The sequence below is a fragment of the Rhizoctonia solani genome, chromosome 13, assembly GCF_016906535.1.
Source record: "Rhizoctonia solani chromosome 13, complete sequence".
Lineage (NCBI taxonomy): Eukaryota > Fungi > Basidiomycota > Agaricomycetes > Cantharellales > Ceratobasidiaceae > Rhizoctonia > Rhizoctonia solani.
The window spans coordinates 1777008-1791968 of NC_057382.1; the positions used below are offsets into that span (position 1 = coordinate 1777008).

The 14961-nt window shown below is 49.4% G+C and overlaps 6 protein-coding genes across 6 annotated transcripts; 3 read left to right on the forward strand and 3 right to left on the reverse strand.

The window, feature by feature from the left end:
• Nucleotides 1–27: 27 nt before the first annotated feature.
• RhiXN_07399 (neutrophil cytosol factor 2) lies at nucleotides 28–2294 on the forward strand (the record flags this gene model as incomplete). Its single annotated transcript, XM_043327215.1, has 10 exons — nucleotides 28–39; nucleotides 103–180; nucleotides 232–458; nucleotides 515–574; nucleotides 630–774; nucleotides 830–1323; nucleotides 1409–1794; nucleotides 1860–1936; nucleotides 1994–2226; nucleotides 2279–2294. 10 exons carry the CDS (start codon nucleotides 28–30, stop codon nucleotides 2292–2294), a joined length of 1728 nt encoding a protein of 575 aa, XP_043185687.1.
• Nucleotides 2295–2750: 456 nt separating this feature from the next.
• On the reverse strand, nucleotides 2751–4193 carry RhiXN_07400 (G-patch domain protein; the record flags this gene model as incomplete). Its single annotated transcript, XM_043327216.1, has 3 exons — nucleotides 2751–3525; nucleotides 3582–4029; nucleotides 4124–4193. The coding sequence occupies 3 exons, from the start codon at nucleotides 4191–4193 to the stop codon at nucleotides 2751–2753; spliced, it is 1293 nt and encodes a 430-aa protein (XP_043185688.1).
• A 338-nt stretch (nucleotides 4194–4531) lies between these two features.
• RhiXN_07401 (Asp domain protein) lies at nucleotides 4532–5934 on the reverse strand (the record flags this gene model as incomplete). The annotated part of the gene is made up of 4 exons (XM_043327217.1): nucleotides 4532–4720; nucleotides 4772–5387; nucleotides 5446–5753; nucleotides 5812–5934. 4 exons carry the CDS (start codon nucleotides 5932–5934, stop codon nucleotides 4532–4534), a joined length of 1236 nt encoding a protein of 411 aa, XP_043185689.1.
• A 1157-nt stretch (nucleotides 5935–7091) lies between these two features.
• Nucleotides 7092–9067, forward strand: RhiXN_07402 (major facilitator superfamily transporter; the record flags this gene model as incomplete). The annotated part of the gene is made up of 8 exons (XM_043327218.1): nucleotides 7092–7299; nucleotides 7359–7423; nucleotides 7478–7512; nucleotides 7566–7648; nucleotides 7698–7779; nucleotides 7837–7959; nucleotides 8015–8764; nucleotides 8815–9067. The coding sequence occupies 8 exons, from the start codon at nucleotides 7092–7094 to the stop codon at nucleotides 9065–9067; spliced, it is 1599 nt and encodes a 532-aa protein (XP_043185690.1).
• A 706-nt stretch (nucleotides 9068–9773) lies between these two features.
• On the forward strand, nucleotides 9774–12087 carry RhiXN_07403 (uncharacterized protein; the record flags this gene model as incomplete). The annotated part of the gene is made up of 9 exons (XM_043327219.1): nucleotides 9774–9810; nucleotides 9869–9906; nucleotides 9963–10092; nucleotides 10150–10279; nucleotides 10334–10474; nucleotides 10537–11086; nucleotides 11135–11501; nucleotides 11554–11676; nucleotides 11735–12087. 9 exons carry the CDS (start codon nucleotides 9774–9776, stop codon nucleotides 12085–12087), a joined length of 1869 nt encoding a protein of 622 aa, XP_043185691.1.
• A 487-nt stretch (nucleotides 12088–12574) lies between these two features.
• On the reverse strand, nucleotides 12575–14690 carry RhiXN_07404 (polyadenylated RNA-binding protein NAB2; the record flags this gene model as incomplete). Its single annotated transcript, XM_043327220.1, has 9 exons — nucleotides 12575–12818; nucleotides 12945–13101; nucleotides 13163–14082; nucleotides 14132–14234; nucleotides 14286–14303; nucleotides 14355–14381; nucleotides 14440–14493; nucleotides 14541–14589; nucleotides 14643–14690. The coding sequence occupies 9 exons, from the start codon at nucleotides 14688–14690 to the stop codon at nucleotides 12575–12577; spliced, it is 1620 nt and encodes a 539-aa protein (XP_043185692.1).
• Between the last annotated feature and the right edge of the window lie 271 nt (nucleotides 14691–14961).

Below are 14961 nucleotides of genomic sequence, written 5' to 3' on the forward strand. Positions count from 1 at the left end.
CCCCCTCGCGTCTGGCACGCTACCACCATGTCTCTCAAGGTGCGTCACTCTTGTTCACTTGCCTTGCTCTTGCTACACTTTGCTCACCACTAATCTTGTTAGCTCGAACTCGAAACCTGGGCCAGTGCCGTCAAGGCATACGATGAAGAAAACTTCGAGGAAGCCCTCCAAATATTCGCGGTGAGTGTTGCAGTATGTTCGTTACGGGCCTTAGTCTCATAGCCCGCATAGCGCATAGCCGAATCCTCCAAGATCCTCACCAATATGGGCCTTATATATGCAACTGTCGGAGAACACGAAGCCGCTGTCCAACATTTTCGCGAAGCCGTAGGCCTCGACAAGTACCTCGCTGTCGCGTACTTCCAGTGCGGCGTCAGTAACTTTCTCCTTGGACGCTACGAGGAAGCGTATCAAGACTTTGACGAGGCCTTGCTCTATCTCAGAGGCAACCAAGCCATGTAAGCACTTTGTCTGTCCTTCAGGTGCCCGTTGAGATTGATTGCATCCACAATAGCAATTATGAGCAACTTGGCCTCAAATTCCGTCTATACTCTGCCGAAGTCCTGTTTAACAAGTAGGTCCTATTTTTACTATATCGCTGTATGTGTTAATGGCTCTTACGTCACCAGGGGGTTGTGCTTTATCTATATGGGCCGCCTTGACAATGGGCTTCAGGAGATGCGTGAAGCACAACGGGTCAAGGTGACTGAAGAGCATGGCGTAATCGACGATGCTATTCAGGATCAGGGAGAGGGTTACACAGTCTTCTCCATCGTAAGTATTACTTTTTCATCACCCTTGGCGGCCCATTAACAATGACTCCCGCTAGCCGGTCGGCGTTCTTTACCGTCCCTCTGAGTCCAAGTTGAAAAACGTGAAGGCCAAGGATTATCTCGGCAAGGCGCAGCTGATCGCGGCCTCCGACGCCAACGATGCTTTCACGACATTCACTGGCGTAACTCGTCTTCAGAAAGGCCAAACACCATCTGGTGCACCTATAACGGACGGTCGACCCCTCCCTGCCCTCTCGCGATCGGTCACCACTGCAGCTCGTGTTGAAACAGCACCGGAGTCGAAAGCTCCTGAGCCCCCGAAGCCGTCGGCACCGCATTGCAAAAGAGCGCGACCATTGGCCCTGGAAGCGTTGCTCGACAGCCCGGTTCAGCCCCTGGCTTGGGTGCAGGCAGTCCTGGTTTATCAAGAAACCCTAGTTCTGCTGCAGGGTTGTCGAGAGCTCCCAGCTCGGCTGCCGCTCTTTCTAGGACTACAAGCGCAAGCGGCAGCGGTGGTAGTGTCAATGGTGGAGGGGGAGGCCCTCCACCAGTGCGTGGGCTGACAGTACGCCGCCCTGGTACGGCTGGCTCGACACAAAGTCGACCTGGCACCGCCGGATCAACTCAGAGTCAAGGCCCACCACGGTTACCATCAATGCCTACTGGCGGCGATTCTCTTATGAGCCCCCAGCGGAGCCCCGCGGAGAGCTTCCTCGCGACCGGGATCGTGAACGTGACCGCGAGCCTCCAATAAGCGCGGCCAGGAGCCCGAGAGGCGCAGCTCGCATGACCGACTTCTACGACGACTACATTGGGGCGTACGAAGATCCGGCACCTCCTATCCCCGACAAGGTCGCCACATGGGCTGCCCAGACCAAAGGGGCCCCGCCTCCTCCTTCCATGTCGATGCCCCCGTCTCGTGCTCCTTCAGTTACTGGAGGCGCCGTGGCGGTGGATACGATCGCGGATATGAGCAACGCGATCAGCGTCACGATGAACGCTCGCGGCCGCCTCCTAGCTCGTATGGCGGAAGTAGTATGGGACTTCGCCGCAAGATGTCGCGTCGTCCTACGCGCGGGTACGAAGAGGAGGAGGAAGGCTATGTCAGTGGTGACTATGAATACTCGGAGGCGCCCTTCGAGATGACCAAGATCCGAGTCAAGGTGCGTTAAGCTTCAACCAGGTCTGGTTGATTGCGTTATTGATGGGTTCCCATATAGTTGCACTACAAGGATGATGTTCGAGGAATGGCTATTTCTCCGGACATGCGTTTTGAAGAGTTTTTGGAAAAAGTTTCTGCCAAATTTGGTCGTCAACTTGGAACCTTGGGATTGAAATTCAAAGACGAGGATGGCGGCAGAGTGTCTATGCGCGATGATGGTGACTACGATCTTGCCGTAGAGACCGCCCGCGAGGCGGCCAAGGGCCGAGCTGAGGGCAAGCTAGAAATTTGGTACGTTCATCCCTGTATTCGTTGCGATAGCCAAGCTGATTTAGCCCCTTAGGTGTGTCGACGAGTAAATTATCATTCCCTCAGCAAACACTGTCATTTTTGCCGCTATCCCTAGTACACTCTCGTTTTATCTTTTTTTTTTTGCTGTATGCTAATAACTGGCTGTTTGTGCTTTCGTTTCTTTTCATTGGGCGGATTGGATCTGAATATTAGTTGCATTGTTCATGTCATTAGAATGTGTTTTTGCTTCAATTATCGCTCATCATTCACCCCTTCGTAATCTAAATCCACGTAGCCTTAGGGCGTAATCTTAGGGAATGTCCATTACGCATGTTGTCTTAGTGGTGTGTTATTGAAGCACCCACGAGAGTAATAAATCGTCATTCGTGCATACCAAGGTTACACATCGATAGCGGGTTCCTACCTCAAATCCAAATGCAAGATCAAGTATCCGCTTCAAAACGTCAACATCCAGTTATTTCCGGCTCCGGGCGAAGCAACCAGAAGCTTACCGCAAGAAAATACTAATCAACCTCCTTATCCCCCTTCAATTTTCGCTTCTTTTTGGACGAGCGATCTCCAGTATTATCAGTTAAGACAGTCTTGCCCTCCTCTTGTTGCTGTTGTCGTGCTGCGCGTTTTGCCTCCTTCCGAGCACGCTTAGCAGCCTTCCGCTCTTCTTCTTGTGCATCGTTCTCCGCAGCAGGCACATCAGACGTAGTCTCCTGTTCTTTCCGCTTTCTCTTCTTCTCTTTCCGCCTCTCTTTGTCAGATTTTGTCGGTTCGGCATTGTCGGATGTGGGTGTGGGCGTGGGTGTATGCGATTCGGGTGTGGGTGCAGCTGGGGGGGATGCAGCACGTTTAAATCCGATGCCCATACTGGCACCCGTGAAGCCAAGGCCCGCACCAGCAGTCGCGAAACCCAGGCCCGCTGGCCTTTCAGACCCTTCCTCTTCCTGGCCTTGTCGACGAGCTCCCAGCCCCGTCCGAGGCACTGAATCCGTGTCTGGCTCTTCAAAAGTTACGATGGCAGTTGAAATACTGGCTGCTCCCCCGGCTGCCTGAACTCGCTCGCGCATCTTGGCCTTGAAGTAGTCTGCAACGCTCTGTGAAGATGTAGTGATTTGGTTTGAATCATCTAGAACTGGGATTTCTGTAAGTCCGGGAGTTGCTGGTGTGGATGGTATAGGTGTAGAGTCGGAAGTAGAAGCGGGCGTGGAGGATACCCCAAGAATTTCGGAAAGAGCGGTGGTCGACGTTCCAGCAAGACGCTTGGCAGCTAGAAAACGGGCACGATGACTGTTTGATGAAAGTCATTTTACGTATATCAGAAAAACGTTTTTGTAGAAACATACGCTAGTCTTCGTGGTGCGGGCGTGACCACCGGCGTGGACTCTGGTGTTGTTGTCGAGGATGCTGAAAGAGCTGACTCGCTAGGTTCCACCGTTGCATCGGCTTTTGCTCTCCTCTTCTCCTTTCTCCTAGCCTTCTCTTCTTTTCGTTTGTTCTCGTCATCGTCTGCGCCATTCTTTGCTATATCATCCGTGGACTCTTCGGTGACTTCAACATCTCCACCCGCGCCTCCATTCGCAGCATTTAACCTCTCCAACAAACCTTCAAATTCCTTGGCTTGCTTCCACGCAATAGAATCGGGTCCATCTGGTCTCCCTGCACCAATTCCTAGCTGGTCCAACTTTTGAGCAACTGCAATGTGTGATACCCGACCATCTCCTGTGACACCAAGACCGGAACCGGGAGCCCAACCATGTTTAGCGAGATAAGTATGACCAAACTTAGCGGCATCTAAATTTATGAGGCCGAGTATGATTGATTTATGGATGAGCAATATGTATATAAGTGTAAGGTCTACAAATTCATTTAGTAGTAGAAGACTCACTTTCTGCCCATGCTAAATTTCGAGGGTCCGAGCCTATCCTTTGCTTCACTTTTCGTTCGGAAAGGCCCATTTTGGTTGAAGGATCTGTGTGAAAAGTGCTTTGGTTGCTCAATTAAATAGGATAGAGGCCGGGGTAAGTGATCTGCAAATGTCTGGTTGAGGCTCTTAACAAAAATTCGTTAGGCAATGTCAGCGCTTGTCGAGCTTGGCTTATGTAATAGATGCATATAGAGGGCTTCAGACACTCAGAAGTAAATATAAAACATGCCTTGGTATTCAGTCAAGTAACGTACAGATATAAATATTTAGACTGAGTGGGGAGGAATATGGTATAGAATCGGGTGCATATAAAACAGGTAAATCCCAAAGAAAATAGTTCAGTTATGAACATTGCCAGGATGGCTGGCACTACAACCTCATCAAGTAGAAGGGGGGCGGATTCCGGGTGGCACCAGGGAGCTGTAAAGCAGGAACACCTGCATTCTGTATTTCACCGTCTGCCTCATAAGAAGTTATCATTATTCGTTCGCAGTATTCCCAAGCCGGTGCATCCAATCCGGCGCTCTCGTCGGGCTTGACTGAAACTCGTATCTCATACTGAAATTGGTTAATTCTTCACTCCGACTAAGGTTTTTGAGTACTACTCACCACAACAGAGGTAAACCCAGGGACTCCCCAACTCATATCCTTCCCTTCCTCACCAGATTGTAAGTATCCCCTTATAACAACTCTTTTTTCCCCTTCGTCGCTGACGCTATTTGGAATAATCATAAACGATTTCCCTACGGCGACGACTCGCTCTCGTCGAGACGCTACTCCGCGTACGGCAATTGTAGAAACGCAAACAAGACGAAGAGAGACCCCCGCTACAATTGCGTTGATTTGTTCATCGCTCACACTAGAACTAGACCTTCCAGATCGTACGCTAGACGCCGAGGAACCGACCGGAGGGAAACCAATCGCCAGAGACCATAGTATTTCTCTTCCAGCTGGATAGCGTAATCCATGGGGAAGGTAAAGGCGGACAATGAGGTCGTCTCTAATGGATTGGGGAAGAGATATGTGGGGTCGACTGGGAACCTTGCTGGTGGATCCAGGTTCAGGAAGGGGAACTCCGGGCTTGGTCTTTGCTTTTTGTGGTATATGCAGCACTGACCACTCTTCTGCTTGGGTTGGACGTAGTTTTTCGCTGTTCGGAAGAGGAAGATAAGGGCGAGAATATCGTGTAGTCGTGCGTGGTAGATACAAAATCTCGGACTTAACGCTTCATGGCTGACTGTGAGGATTCTGGGTTCTCAAATCAAAAGAGGGAATTCCCTTACGTATCATGTGTACGCCATCCTTTCCTAAATAGATCTATACGGACCACATATGCTACGTGGACACCAGCATCGCACATTATGATGGATGATGATGGAGGGAGAGGAATTGAACGTCCGCGGTCACTCTCTATGCTTTCAATGTGCTCTGGCATTACAAGCGCAAAGGCCAGCGAGCGTCCTTCTTTACTGGTAGTAGAGTTATGGCCTCGCTCTGACCACAGTTCATGGGTTTGGTGAATCAAGCGTCGGGTCTGTGGACGATTTGCCGTTCCAAACTCGAGGAAATATGAGGTAACTGCTCCAGTTAACTGTCAAATACTTATTGCTCAAAACAGGTAGACAAACGACGTCCAAAGTTGAACGTACGGTGACTTGTATTTTTTCCACGTTTTCAAAGTTTTGAACCCAGACATGGCCCTCGACTAAACCCTCACGCCCTACTGCTGGGACTCGTGTGGACTGGTAGCGTTGGCCCAAGTCTAATGCCATTCTACGGGACCTTGTCACATAATGATTGGGCGATAGCTTACTGGAGGTTGAAGCATCGGGAAGCCTTGAATACTGAGGCAGCCGGTCTGAGTTGTGTGAGTAGGGAGGAAGCTGCTCATGATCTGATGACATCCCCAGCAAAAGGCGCTCTTAGTGTGCTGGAAGCTCCAATAACAGTAGTATAAGGCCTGCGACTCCGGACCTGTGTTTTCAAGCGAGTGGTTAAATGCGACTTTTTGAACCTGCGAACGTCCCACACAAGGTGCCAACTCCCATGGAGGATGACTCGAACGCTATTTCCCAGAATCTGTTTAGTAAGAGCCAAGCTAGAAGTCACGTGGTTTCTGGTGGAGAAGCCTTCCATATGCATGAATTTCATCGCGACGATCGCGACTTCCAGCTATCCGCTCGAGACTTCAGTCAAAGCGGGTTTGCCTTTATAGATCCTCGGATGTGTTGGGCTAAAGAAGAATGATCGAACAAACTTGTTTTAATTGGGTCTGAGAGGGATGCTTTGTCGACGGCTGAATTAGGCGGTTTGACCGATAAAATACCTATCATACTGACAATTTGATCCGTCTCTCACCTCAGCCCTCAGTTCCAAGAGATTAAAAACAACTAATATGGACTTTTATTGGTAAGAAGAATATGCAGACCTACGATATAGAAATGCTGCTAACTCACTATCTTGTCTTCGCACGCACAAGATGCCCGATGCATAACAAATTATCCGGTCTTCCTAGTGGCCAGGAATTAGGAACAACCAAACAACCAAGCCTTCTTCTATTCTCAGCTCGTGGAGTGCTTGGCGGCCCGTGGATAACATCCGGCCCGTCTTTCCGACCACGCATTTACCTTTCTGGGCACTCTCCACCGGGTAAAAATGGAACATATTTGCTCAATCAACTCCGAGGCTCGTCATAAGACCTTTGCATTCCGTACCGTTCCTTGGCGATATTAGATTCGGCTGAAAGCTCTCGGCAAACGGCGCCGTGTTGTTGGATAGAGCCTGATGAGCCAGTAATCAAACTCCATACGGAGAGGACCCCGGATTCATAACTTCTACCCCCGTACGTGGACACATATATAGCCCCGTGGGGAGAATGAGATGTAGTGGGCCCCGCCTCTTACCTCCTCTACCCCCACCTCGGCTCAGTATGTCTCAGCGCGGCGCCGCCCACGAGCTCCGGATCGATGACCACATGAAAGTGGGAGACATCGAGGATAGTAAACTTCCCGATGGGTACAAGAATGATGAGGAAATGTCACCCGTCAGCAGTAAAAGTGGCGATGGAGTCGGACACAACGCTGGAATTGACTCCGAAGTTGCTAATTTCTTTGCGGCCCAGGAAGGAAAGAACATTGGTCAGTGGTTCTATCGATATTTTCTGGACGCTCAGCTTATCGCCTTGATAATCCGATAGTCATTGACGAGGCTACGAACAAGCGCTTGAAGCGTATGATTGATAAACGCGTTCTTTTGGTAATGGTAAGTCTGTATACTTACGTTGTGATGGGCATTGGCTAAAGTACACATCTTAAGGTCGTTACATATTTCCTTCAAACACTTGACAAGGGGTGAGTTTTGCGATCAGCAATCCACGCACTCGTCGGTTAAACTTGATTTATAGCACTATCAACTTCGCTTCTATTATGGGTATTCAGCAAGATACACACCTCGTTGGCCAGCAATACAGTTGGCTGACCACATGTTGTGAGGTTACACATTTTTGTTCATTAGGGCCGATTCTAAAACAACCCAGTGTACATTGCCATCCTGGTTTGGGAGTTTCCCACCAACCGCCTATTGCAAGTCCTGCCCGTAGCCAAATTCCTTGCTTTCAAGTAGGTATCATTGACTCCCCAGATAATTCTCTAGTACTCAAACCAAGTTTAATTTAGTATCACGGCGTGGGGGGTCGTCTTGGCTTGCACGGCAGCCTGCAAGAACTTTACTGGTCTGGTCATTGTCCGAACACTTCTTGGAATGTTCGAATGTGTCTGCCAGCCAGGATTCGTGCTACTGTAGGCTTAATTTCTACGAGTTACTATGGTAGCTCATATGCGCTTTATTCTCCAGTTCTACCATGTGGTACACGAAGAAAGAGCAAGCTATCACTATCGGATGCTTCTACGCAATGAACGGATTGCAACAATGTGTCGGTGGCTTACTTGCGTATGGTGTATACCATATCAAGGGCGGCCCAATCACCTCTTGGCAGGTTTTGTTCACATTGCTTGGCTGTATTACTTTCCTTTGGGGTCTCTTCGTCCTCTGGTGGCTCCCCGACTCTCCCATGCGTGCTCGATGCTTCTCCCCCGAAGACCGAGTGTTGATGGTGGAACGCGTTCGCGCAAATGAAACAGGTATCCAGAACAAGGAATTTAAGCGGTATCAGGCTTTAGAAGCTCTGAAAGACGTGAAAACTTGGTGTTTCTACATTATTTCTTTTACCAATGCCCTTCCGACAGGCGGACTCGGTGCATTCTCCAATTTGATTATCAAGGATTTCGGTTTCTCCACTATTCAAACCGACCTCCTCGCGATCGCCCAGGGTGTTATTATCATGCTCTTCCTGTTTACTGCGGCATATTTCTCGACCCGCACCAGCCAAAAGTGTATTTTCATGTTCGCATACACTCTACCAAACGTCATTGGCTCCATCGTTTTCTTGACTGTCCCTACACGCCCGGATACCCGAGTTGGACTGCTGATCGCATTCTACCTGTGCCAAGGATTTGGTGCTGTCGCTGTACTCAACCTCGCGCTCGTTACCGGAAACACCGGTGGCCGAACGAAACAAGTGGTAACTGTGACCGGTACATTCATGTATGTATTACCCAAACTACTTTAATTCTCGCCGCTAACATTACTTTTAGCACATGGGCTGTTGGAAACGCTATCGGTCCCCAGGTCTTCCGTGCCAATGATGCTCCTCGCTATCCCAAAGGATTTGCTGTGCATCTTGTCATGTATGGCATTCAACTTATCACTATAACCGTCTTACGCTTGTATCTCCTTCGTCAAAACGTACTGAAGCGCCGGGCCCAAGGAGTTCGCGAGGAGGGAACGAGTGGTCAGGTGGAAGGCGAAGAGAAGGCTGTCAAGCATAGCCATGCGTTGATGATTTGACGGATAGGGAGAACCCTGATTGTAAGTGCAACTTAGTTGCAACCCAAGAGCAAATTCTAATCGATCCTTTTTCAAGTCCGCTATATCTATTAATGATTGTAGTTCAAGAAAGCCTCATTGTACTTTTATTTGTTCCCACGGTGTTTATATGAGTGTTAAAATATGCAAATGCTTCTTAATTGGTACAATCGGTACGGATTCTATTCGTTACAAGGCCTACCAATTCAAGGCAAGCGCATTGTTTATCTTAGAAGATAACTCGAGCTTCTCCAGCTCTTGCTTTATCTATACTGCAACAAAGTTATACCTGATTTGGTCTTCGCATAAATCGAGGCTAAGAAATGTGGCCTACTCATATGGAGATATATAGTTTATGTAATGATCCGGGGAGGAAGCAGTCGACTTGCCACGCCATCCTTCCAAGCCTCTGGAGAGCCACCATCCCCAGCGCCCTTGGTTCCTCACATTTCTTAGGTTTTCGGGAATGGATGTTTTGAATTAGGCACACTGGATATCTGTTATATCAGCACGATCGTCACCACCTGAGATTTTCCAGTGGTGATCCCATACTAGCCACCCATTGCCCCGGATCGATCTCGTTTGGAAAAGTGTAACCAATCTTACATTCATTGGGGCTTTAAAACCACGCAGTTGCCCCCCGCATTCTTACCGCCTATTACTTTCGAAACGACCCGAACGGAGCACGATGGGGGATCCAGTTTTCGCCTCATGTAACAATCCCGGTAGGCGCCTTTTGGTTGGCGGGTCAACCAATTCTCATCGTGTTGAAATTTTGATTAGATCACTCGTGTTTGATTCAGACCATCGCAGGTCAGTCGGTGAGATATTTTTACCTATCACCAAAAGAGAAATAAACTAACGCGACCACTATCAGAGGCTAATCATCGACTTGTTCGCGAAAATCCAAGATCTTGAGAAAAAACTTGAGACTGCGCGAGATACGATACGTAGCCCTGCCGTGCCCCCCTACCCAAGTATCCAAGGAGCTGGCGTTGCGCCTCCGAGTATGTCGTCACATTTGTACTTACGCCCGTAGCCCCTTACTAATAAATTGACTGCAGGAAGAAACCATACAGATGAATACAACCGGCCATCATCTACGCCAGTTGGAAGTACTGCACAACCCACCTATGAAGACAACAAAGCCCAGACGCAAGGTCAAGTTTGCAAATATGGGTCGAGATGTACACGGTATGTTTACAAAACTTCACTACAATCTGATTGCCTTGATTTATTCTTCAATAGTGAACAATGCTGGTATAATCACCCGGATCCAACTCCCGCAGGGACTTCGACCCCAGGCTCTTTGAATCCAACTCAAGCTCAACCCGACGAACGCCCAACAAAGCGCAACAAAGAGTGCAAATTCGGAGTTGACTGTACACGGTAAACACCTCATATTTACCCAAGAATGCTCTTTTTTTCTGAACTGGGCAAACGTAGCAAAGAGTGCTGGTTCGAGCACCCACCTGGCTGGTCACCTCCCGACTATGCGGATCGAGATTCGCAGCCGCAAAAGAGCCCGACGCCGAGACTCAAGCCACCGATGCATCTAACTGGGCAAACAACCAGGACCCGAGTGGTTGGGATACCCAACCTACACATGATTGGGGTACTCCAGCCGATAACACCTGGGGTACGCCTGACATGGGGCGGAGAAATCCATCTGAATCCAACTGGAGTTCTCACCCGAGTGATCGACCCAAGTCTTCTGTCAACAATTTTAGGTCAACGCCAACTAGCACATCTCGCGAAGGGTCGGTTTCCACTTCCACTACCAATAAATCTCAAGGCCAGAAGCGCAAGGCACGAGGAAATGGCCACAGAACTGACTCTGCAAGTGTCACAACCAGATCTACCCCTATGTCCCCACGTTCTCTAGCCCCTACTCCAATGTCAACACACGTCGAGTCTGTCCCCCTCCAGTCGTTATTGTCCCCTTCAACTCAGCCCAAAGACCCTCTCTTGCACAATGGATCCAATGCCAATGATGAAACAGTATGTTCGATTTTTCTGTTCAACACTGCCGTCTGACCAGATCACTAGAATACACCTCTGGAGCAGTCAGACCCTTTGCCAGCATCTGAGCCAGAAGCTCCTGGGACTCCTAAAGCTTCATGGGCCGACGAGCCCAATATTGACGTAGTCTACTACCCCGACCCGCCTCTTAATCTTGACGAAAATCAACAAACTATTCCTGAAGATAAGAACACAGATATTCGTGGAGACCAGCCCATCGAATCGTTTGATTTGGATCAATTTGCCCCAAGTGATTTATACTCTTCTTGGGGGGTCACCGCACCTTCTGCCTCCGACTGGGGCATGGATCCAAACGAATATCCTGACCCAACCCCACCGAACAAGAAATCGAAGTCTAAAGGCAAGCAGAAGGACAGTTCTCAAGGTAGCAATGGTAAGTCGATCTACGTAGACAACTATGTCTGTATCTAAATCCAACTATCTAGCCAGCCGTTCCACGAATGGTTCGTCAAAATCCGCGGCGCAATCCGAAACTAGACTGTCATCGACGAACAAATCCAACGAAGCTGAGCGAACCCCACAGCCCACTCCTGTTGAACCCCCGCAAGGTACGTGTAACCGATCTTTTGACCAGTGCATACAGCCATGTACTAACTCGCAGCTCAGGGGTTCCTCAAGATGAGATTCCCGACTGGCTGCTTGGAGTCGATGAAGATGCACACGCCACGTTAGGTATCCCTCGTGTGCCATCCCCCAATCCGGAGGTTGCTTCAGCCCCTCCTCGACTAGCTCCCACCAACCCTCCCCCTCGTCCACCGCTTAGCAAGTTAGCGGGAGAGAACTTCCCCGTACTGAACGGCTTCGTACCCCCTCCTCGACCACTAACCAAGGACGATACACCATCCCAACCGACCTTCACTCCTAGACCCGTCGGATGGAAAATTACTCGTACGTCGGACGCGTCTTCTTCCAGATCTGGAAAATCTGGCAAAGGAAAGAATGGCTCGGACAAGAAATAGTCCAAATCAACCAACCAAAGAATTAAACGATGTATTTCAAGAGTACCCCAGCTCTCACTCATGTCCTGAATGAAATAGGGTTAACTCAAGTTTGCCCGCACCATTTGTTTGTCGCTATCGCTATTCCAGCTTTTACCCCCTCTTATCCAGAGGGGCTTTGCCCTCCCCTGGTCGTGTTTCGTGCTATGTGTATTTGTGCTACCACCATCATATGTATCCGGACACAAGCATGTTATATCAACACTATCAAATACTATTGATCTCACATCTCGCTGAGTTAACTTTCGAGCATCACAAAGTAATGAGGGATAACGTTGGCACGAGACTAGGCCTCGCTTTAACTATATTGGCGCCATTCATCCACCCCAAAGCCCATTTCTAGTTCGCATCATACATGATAGGTTATGAGATCGAGAACAAAGCAGAAAAACCATTACATAGAACACCAGACTATATAGACCAATTCCAGAAGTGATGACTTCTTGTTTCATGCGCCAGCAAGCGCGGCCTCTACGTCGTCCTCGTCCCCACCATTCTCGCTTTCAGTCTTCTTAGTGCCATCGGCGTTCGTAACAGGCACTCCGCCTGGCCCAAATTTCTTGGACACTGGCCCACTTTGCATCACGGGGACGGGAGCATTTGCTCGGAAGGTCATTGACTTGTGCGTCGATTTTTGAGGTGCAGAGCCGGGAAGGACCCGACCTGGAGGGTGGTCGAATGTGCAATCCGCACTGTGTTCATTGAAATAGAGAGATTAACGATGCGCAGGGAGGGTAGGTAACCGTATATGGAAATGAGCAGCCGATAATATGAATAAATCAATACGCAGTAATCAGCAGGAATGAATTCCGACGTACCGTGTACAATTGATGCCAAATCGACACGGTTTCCCCCCCTTTTGTGGATGAACAAACGCACATCCTGGTCGTGTGCACGCAGCACCAAACTTGCATGGTATACCACCCGTTGGCGCACTTGATCTTGTCTGAGGAGCTGGCACTTGCACAGGGACACCTAATGCCAGTACAGGGTAGGTCAGTGGACGTGAATGACAATTGACTATGATGGATCTCACCATTGATGGCCGCAGGGCTGGGATGACCCTTGTTACAATCTGCATCCTTGCATTCCAGTCCCTTTTCGCAGTACTCGCTACTAAGTACTAGACCACCCTCGGCAGACGGATGCGAGTATCGACATGCTGCATTGGTACATTTTATTCCGAATTTGCAGAGGGTCGGCGATTGAGGGCGAGTAGGGACATTGAGAGGAACTGCGGGCTGAGGAGGTCTAGGTTGAGGAGATACGATTGGCTGGTTCTGTTGGGAAGATTGGTGTTGTGGAGGCTGCTGCGGCTGAGAGGGACCTTGTTGTGTACCTCCTATTTGCGGCCGATCTCCCATATTACCTCCGCGTCCTCCACGACCCCTTCCCCGCCCATTGGTATTAGGACCTTGACCATGCCCATTGGGAAACCCGAAGCCGGGGGCTCCAGGGTTCATCATGTGTGGGCCACCTTGAATCATTCCCATGTTCGCAGCCATCTGGGACATGAGCGCCATCTGATTCGCCATAATCTCTTGGAACATCATCGGATTTACACCGCCCATCATCTGATTCATCATCATCTGCTGTTGCTGCTGTTGCTGTTGCTGGTGATGGTGTCCATTCATGCCCATACCCCCGCCACGACCGCCCATCATCCGACCACCATGATGCCCACCACGCGTGACCGATTCAATCTGCGCTTGTACGTGGTCGAACCCATTACCACCGTGCCTACGTGTCTCACGTGGTTCGACACGATCAAGTAAGCTTCGGACTGGTTGTGGTTCATTGCCAGACTGGCCGTCACGCATGGCGCGAGGTCGGTCTGGAAGGTCCGTAGTACGACGAGCCTTGGAAGCAGGAGAGGGTGAACGCCCATCGGCACGTCGTTTGTTGCCAGGTGAAGGCGCTCCAGCGGCGTCACTGGGGCCGGGAGGAGTCGATGTTCTGAAATATAGTAAGACAATAGATTCAAGCTTATGATTAAGAGACGTACGATTGCGCATCTGGCACACTTGGTTGTGCTTCACCAGCCCCTCCGGTGGAACCACCAGATATCTTGGCAATTTCGTCGAAGAGCCAAGAAGTAAAAGAAGTATCTACAAAAATGACATTAGGTTACGATCAAACACGGGCAGCAATACAAGTACCATATTCTGGGCCCACCACTGCACGATGTTGTTAGATTTCCGCACAGTTCAATAGGTTTTGAAACTTACAATCGATAAGTTCGGCGGTAATCTGTTCTGAAGGCGAAGGAAGGGTAAGATACGTGTGTGGAAAAATCAAAATAAACAAACCCACCAGCAGTTTTCGAGTTGATGAGCATTATCGTAATATACTCCGCCATGACCATGTCTGAGCTGGGTGAGCAAGATATCGTATACCTAACACAAGGCACTCACCAGACTCATCGCTATACCCTTTGGCCACGAGTTCCTTTTGGATGGCAGACTAAATAATGACGCAGTGAGCAAAACATTAATCTCATCACTAATTTACTGTACCTGCAAGGCCGTGGCCTGGGGAGCTCCCATAACCAAATCAGATCCCATAATTCCAGAGAAATTTCAGATGAAAATTGGGTGTATAAAGAGTCCTTGGTGATGGTTCACAACACCAGTGGCGCGGAGACCACAGAACTCGACACAGCCACGCTTTCAAAGCACAAATTGATTGGTCATCATTGCCACCTGACTAGCCACTGCGCTCACGAATTTGGTCCCTGCCCTCATATGGGCATGGAATATCTATTCAAGTTATACATTTACTTTAATGCAATTGCATGATAGTGAACGATAGGATTTGACACATATACGGTAAGGT